At 47.1% G+C, this 7,156-nt stretch overlaps 1 protein-coding gene across 1 annotated transcript; it reads left to right on the forward strand.

Annotated features, from left to right (window-relative positions):
- The first annotated feature begins 492 nt into the window (after positions 1-492).
- Positions 493-3,466, forward strand: LOC115271549 (zinc finger protein 684-like). The gene is made up of 2 exons (XM_029914373.1): positions 493-621; positions 3,311-3,466. The coding sequence occupies exons 1-2, from the start codon at positions 495-497 to the stop codon at positions 3,433-3,435; spliced, it is 252 nt and encodes an 83-aa protein (XP_029770233.1). The 5' UTR covers positions 493-494; the 3' UTR covers positions 3,436-3,466.
- Positions 3,467-7,156: the final 3,690 nt, after the last annotated feature.

A 7,156-nucleotide genomic window follows, 5' to 3' on the forward strand; every position in this document is an offset into this window, starting at 1 on the left:
AAGCTAGAGGGCCCTGCACCCCAACTCCTCAGTCAGACGTAACTCTCAGCCAGCCGGTAAAACAGAAGGTTTATTAGTCAACAGGAACACAGCGTAGGGCAGAACTTGTTAGCACAGAAATCAGTGACTTTCAGCCAAGTCTATCTTGTGGGGCGGGGAGCCCAGAGCCAGGGCTCTGGTCCTCCCCCCCTGCACCCCAAACCAGCCAAGACTGACTTGCTTCCAGCTGGAGCAGCCCCCTCAAAAGTCACACACCCTTATTCCCACCACCTAGACATTGGTGCAATACACAGGGAAACTGAGGCACACACAGCATTCATGCAAAACAGTAAGATTCACATAGGCTCACATACAACATAACAAGGGAAATTCCCCACTACATCACACCCTGCCCTGCTTCTGTGCATGTTTTCCTAATTCCAGGGATAGGCCCCAGAGCAGCTGGCACTGAGTGGGAGTGGTCAGTGCTGAGCAGGATGTCTTTGTGGTTGCAGATGCCGGTGCAGTTCAAGGATGTGGCTGTGATTCTGACTGAGGCAGAGTGGTTGCTGTTGGATGAGGAGCAGAGGCAGCTGTATGGGACTGTCATGCAGGAGAATTACCGGAGCATTAGCTCACTGGGTTAGTTGGGTGATTATCCAAACTTCTTGACTCATGCGGAAGCTCTGGGCAGAGCTATCTGGAAAATCGTAAATCTTTTCCACCGAAAAATTGTTTTGAAAGAAAGTAAAAATATTTTTTTCACAAATATTTCAAGTTTTTCAACAAGAACTAAATCGTCTGTGTTTTTTCCCCATTCTTTCCTTTCTCTCCCCCATGACTTTTACTGTTTTGGTACTGGGGGAATAAACGAAAAACAAGAGAGAAAAAACAAAAACTGGAAACTCTTTTGTTGAAAAGTAGAATTTTTTTACATGGAAATCAAGTCTGTTTTTCATCCAAAAATTTTGTCGAACAAAAAAATGTTGACCAGCTCTGGCTGTGAGTAGAGCTAGACAGAAAATGGAGATTTTTTTCCCTGGAAAATTTCAGTGGAAACTAATTTTTGTTTTGGGTTTTGTATAAATTTTCAGTGAAAAAAACAAAAAATGTTGAGCAAAGCAGAAAATTTCCACTAATTTTTATGTTCAATGTCCCAATTTTAGTTGAAAATAAAGTTTGGATGGCTAGTCTTTGAGCAGTTCTCTCGGTGAGTTCTCTGCTATGCCCAGGTCTGGTGGGCTCCTGGTAGCACCGTGAGGAACCAGAATTTTTGGCTTGTGAGAAATTTCGCATTTCTAAAATTCAGACAACAAAGTCAGAAATTAGAAATTTCCCATGAAACTGAAATATTTGAAAAATTTCGTGTCAGAAGAACCAAAATGGAATTTATAAACATCTCTCAGGGAGCCAGCCAATCTTGCAGCTTCATGGTTTCCACTGAAACTTGTGTTGGAAACTTTTTCACCCATCTCTAGTTGCAGGCTATTCCCTGGTCTCTTGGGTTCCTGGTGGGAGGTGGCATTAGAATCCCAGACTAATCTTTGCACCCCTTGTTTTCAAGGAGATTGAGAAACACAATACATGCACATAAAGTATAGAACTGCTCCAAACTTTCCCATCAAAATTATTTTCTATGGAAATTGGGTTTTTCAACAAAACTGACATTTTCACAAAAACTTTCCATCAAATATGTTGGGTGTCAGCTGCTGAAAACCCCCAAATGTGTGTGTTTTCATCAAAAGCCTGAAAAGGTTAAAAAAAAGACACCCCATCCCACCCCCTGCTTTTAATCAATATTTTTTTGAAAAGTAATTTCCTGCGCACCTCTGCGATGGGCTGGAAGCAAGAATCGCTGGGTAAGACTCTCTGGCCTGGGTTATGCAGGAGCAAGTCTGGTCAAAACTCCACATTTCTGTTTCGTTTCCACATTTCAAAATTTGTTTTCACCCTGGATCAGAACAAAACCAAATATCCTTGTAATTTCCCATGAAACAGACATTCTGAACATTATTGTTTTAAAATGTGTTTTATTTTCATTTTTATATTTTTACATTATTTCATGATATACGGTGCACACGAGGACATGTACTCTTATGTCATGATTTGTAATCTTATGACATAATAGTCAAAATATTTATTTATTAAATACACTAAAGGCCATGGCTGCTTAGTACAGATTGAAATATCTTGACTTATTTTCTAGATCAAAGTGTCTCCTATTTATGTTGCAGTGAAACAGTTTGATACCTGTGGAACTAACGTGAGACGTAAATCTTGGAACTAGCATGACATTGTTGTCTCTCTTCTACCCCTTCCTGCACCCTATGTTTTGTCTATTTAGACAATGTTACTGCTGTGTAGTTGGTTGTCATGGTAACAGTTACATCATTTTTTCCTTGTATTCCTCCGTCTGTCTGTATAGATCTGTTGTCTCTTGTCATGTACTAGACTGTGAGCTTTTTCGGGTACAGACTGTCTATTTGTTGTGTGTTTGTACAGCGCCTGGCGCAATAGGGTCCTGCTCCATGACTGGGGCTCCTACGGCTTTACCATAACACAAATAATAAATAAATAAGAAACCGCAGCACAAACAGGAGACACTTTGGACTATGTCCTGTGATGCCCTGCTCATAATGTAAACAATGTAACGTAGAAAATATTCAAAACAACATTTATTTTGCAGTATTTTCATTTTTATATTTTCCAAAGAATTTTCATTTTGAAAATTATTTGCTTGTGTGGAAAATTTCCTTACGTTGAAATGGCATTGTCCAAAGGAAACATTTTTTTGTAGAAATTTACATACCTAGATCATAGAATCTCAGGGTTGGAAGGGACCTCAGGAGGTCATCTAGTCCAACCCCCTGCTCAAAGGCAACCAAAGCCCAGACAGATTTTTGCCCCAGTTCCCTTAATGGCCCCCTCAAAGATTGAATTCACATCCCTGGGTTTAGCAGGCCAATGCTCAAACCACTGAGCGATCCCTCCCTGGCTCAATGCCGCAGGCCAAACTGTCTGGATAGAATGGGCCCTGCTGGCCTTTGAACCTGTGATGCTATCCTGGGGTTCCCTATCTGAATACACGCAGGCACACATGCCCACACACACACGCTGCCTGTATTCCCTGCCTGCCTGAGCTGGGGTTCCTGCTCCAGCAGAGAGTGCTCTGGTCTGTCTCTGCAGATTCAGAGTTGTCACCGTTGGGTTGTGCCTGCCCCTCCTCCCACTGGTTGTCACACTTCCCCATTGTCCCCTCCCCAGCAGAGAGGGACCTTTGTACCAAGCCCTGGGGCTCGCTGACTGCTTCTTTTCTCTTCCCCATGGGCAGGTTGTCCGGTTCGCAAACCCGCCCTGATCTCTCAGTTGGAGCGAGGGGAGGAGCCGTGCATCCCAGATCCCCCAGCCCCTGAGGAGCAGGAGACCCAGAGGGATGTCCCAACAGGTGAGGGATGAATCAGCCAGCTCAGAAAGTAAAATCCTGGGATCCCAGCCACAAGTTCCCATGGCAGTGCCTCCTGGCTGCGTCTGCAGAGCCATGGGGTAGGCAGAGCTTAGTCACACAGCCAGGAGCTCCTGCAGCCCTGCCCCATGGCCGAATCCACTGAGCCATGCGGGAGGCAGAATCAAGACATGTTCTGCCTTTCCTTTCCACTCCTCACCACGATGAATCCAGGCGTGAGACTCTCACGGTCACCACTTCCAAGCTATTGTTACTCTGACATCCACCGGGCTTGGCTGTGCACAGCGATGCAGTAGTGCAGATAGCTGCATGATCGGGAAGTGTGGCCTGGTGCTTACTCACTGGCCTCGGATGATGAAGACCTGGCTTCTGTTTGACCTCTGACACAGACTCCCTGTGTGACCTTGGGCAAGTCATTTAGTCCCTGTGTGTGTCAGTTCCCATCTGTACACTGGGGATAACAGCCTTGCCCTGCCTCCCAGGCATGCATGTGGATAAACACATTAAGGATTGTGAGGTGCCTGCATACTATGGTGCTGGGGCCTGTCAATGCCAGAGATAGACACTTTAGAATAATAGAATCTCAGGGTTGGAAGGGACCTCAGGAGGTCATCTAGTCCAACCCCCTGCTCAAATCACAGGTGCCGACTCGGTGGGTGCTCCGGGGCTGGAGCACCCACTGGGAAAAATTGGTGGGTGCTGCACCCACCGACAACTCCCCGCCCCGCCCCCCCCGCCGCAGCTCACCTCTGCCTCCTCCCCTGAGCGCACCTTCCCTGCTTCTCCTCCCAGCGCTTGCTGCCGCGAAACAGCTGTTTCGCGGTGTAACAAGTTGTGGGAGGGAGGGGGGAGGAGGGGGACCACGGCGTGCTCAGGGGACAGGGGAGGAGACGGAGAAGAAGCGAGGCCGGGGCGGGGATTTAGGAAAGGAGTTCAATAGGGGCAGGCAGGGGGCGGAGTTGAGGCGGGGACTTTGGGGAAGGGGTTGGAATGGGGGCGGGGCAGGGGTGAATTCGGGGCGGGGCCAGGGGGCATGAGCACCCACCGGCACCGGGAGAAGTTGGCACCTATGGCTCAAAGCAGGACCAATCCCCAACTAAATCATCCCAGCCAGGGCTTTGTCAAGCCTGACCTTAAAAATCTCTAAGGAAGGAGATTCCACCGCCTCCCTAGGTAACCCATCCCAGTACTTCACCACCCTCCTAGTGAAAAAGTTTTTCCTAATATCCAACCTAAACCTCCCCCACTGCAACTTGAGACAATTACTCCTTGTTCTGTCATCTGCTACCACTGAGAACAGTCTAGATCCATCCTCTTTTGAACCCCCTTTCAGGTAGTTGAAAGCAGCTATCAAATCCCCCCTCATTCTTCTCTTCTGCAGACTAAATAATCCCAGTCCCCTCAGCCTCCCCTCATAAATCATGTGCTCCAGCCCCCTAATAGTTTTTGTTGCCCTCCGCTGGACTCTTTCCAATTTTTCCACATCCTTCTTGTAGTGTGGGGCCCCAAACTGGACACAGTACTCCAGATGAGGCCTCACCAATGTCGAATAGAGGGGAACGATCACGTCCCTCGATCTGCTGGCAATGCCCCTACTTATACAGCCCAAAATGCCGTTAGCCTTCTTGGCAACAAGGGCACACTGTTGACTCATATCCAGCTTCTTGTCCACTGTAACCCCTAGGTCCTTTTCTGGAGAACTGCTGCCTAGCCACTCGGTCCCTAGTCTGTACCAGTGCATGGGATTCTTCCGTCCTAAGTGCAGGACTCTGCACTTGTCCTTGTTGAACCTCATCAGGTTTCTTTTGGCCCAATCCTCTAATTTGTCTAGGTCCCTCTGTATCCTATCCCTACCCTCCAGCATATCTACCACTCCTCCCAGTTTAGTGTCATCTGCAAACTTGCTGATCATTAATGAAGATATTAAACAAAACCGGTACCAGGACTGACCCTTGGGGCCCTCCGTTTGATACCGGCTGTCAACTAGACATGGAGCCATTGATCATTACCCATTGAGCCCGATGATCTAGCCAGTTTTCTATCCACATTATAGACCATTCATCGAACCCATACGTCTTTAACTTGCTGGCAAGAATACTGTGGGAGACCGTATCAAAAGCTTTCCTAAAGTCAAGGAATTACATGTCCACTGCTTTCCCCTCATCCACAGAGACAGTTATCTCATCATAGAAGGCAATTAGGTTAGTCAGGCATGACTTGCATTTGATGAATCCATGCAAACTGTTCCTGATCACTTTCTTCTTCTCTAAGTGCTTCAAAATTGATTCCTTGAGGACCTGCTCCATGATTTTTCCAGGGACTGAGGTGAGGCTGACTGGCCTGTAGTTCCCCAGATCCTCCTCCTTCCCTTTTTTAAAGAAGGGCACTACATTAGCCTTTTTCCAGTCATCCGGGACTGCCCCCGATCACCATGAGTTTTCAAAGATAATGGCCAATGGTTCTGCACTCACATCCGCCAACTCCTTTAGCACCCTCGGATGCAGTGCATCCGGCCCCATGGACTTGTGCTCGTCCAGCTTTTCTAAATAGTCCTGAACCACTTCTTTCTCCACAAGGGGCTGGTCACCTTCTCCCCATATTGTGCTGCCCAGTGCAGTAGTCTGGGAACTGACCTTGTTCGTGAAGACAGAGGCAAAAAAAGCATTGAGTACATTAGCTTTTTCCACATCCTCTGTCACTAGGTTGCCTCCCCCATTCAGTAAGGGGCCCACACTTTCATTGACCTTCTTTTTGTTGCTAACATACCTGAAGAAACCCTTCTTGTTACTCTTAACATCTCTTGCTAGCTGCAACTCCAAGTGTGATTTGGCCTTCCTGATTTCACTCCTGCATGCCAGAGCAATATTTTTATACTCCTCCCTGGTCATTTGTCCAATCTTCCACTTCTTGTAAGCTTCTTTTTTGTGTTTAATATCAGCAAGGATTTCACTGTTAAGCCAAGCTGGTCGCCTGCCATATTTACTATTCTTTCTACACATCGGGATGGTTTTTTCCTGCAACCTCAATAAGGATTCTTTAAAATACAGCCAGCTCTCCTGGACTCCTTTCCCCCTCATGTTATCCTGCCCACCAGTTCCCTGAGGGAGTCAAAGTCTGCTTTTCTGAAGTCCAGAGTCCGTATTCTGCTGCTCTCCTTTCTTCCTTGTGTCAGGATCCTGAACTCAACTATCTCATGGTCACTGCCTCCCAGGTTCTCATCCACTTTTGCTTCCTCTACTAATTCTTCCCTGTTTGTGAGCAGCAGGTCAAGAAAAGCTCTGCCCCTAGTTGGTTCCTCCAGCACATGCACCAGGAAATTGTCCCCTACACTTTCCAAAAACTTCCTGGATTGTCTGTGCACCGCTGTATTGCTCTCCCAGCAGATATCGGGGTGATTGAAGTCCCCCATGAGAACCAGGGCCTGTGATCTAGTAACTTCTGTTAGTTGCCTGAAGAAAGCCTCGTGCACCTCATCCCCCTGGTCTGGAGGTCTATAACAGACTCCCAACACGACATCACCCTTGTTGCTCGCACATCTAAACTTAATCCAGAGACTCTCGGGTTTTTCTGAAGTTTCATACTGGAGCTCTGAGCAGTCATACTGCTCTCTTACATACAATGCAACTCCCCCACCTTTTCTGCCCTGCCTGTCCTTCCTGAACAGTTTATATCCATCCATGACAGTACTCCAGTCATGTGAGTTATCCCACCAAG

Source organism: Terrapene carolina, unplaced genomic scaffold (assembly GCF_002925995.2).
Source record: "Terrapene carolina triunguis isolate 2854851 unplaced genomic scaffold, T_m_triunguis-2.0 Scaffold42949, whole genome shotgun sequence".
Classification (NCBI taxonomy): Eukaryota; Metazoa; Chordata; order Testudines; family Emydidae; genus Terrapene; species Terrapene triunguis.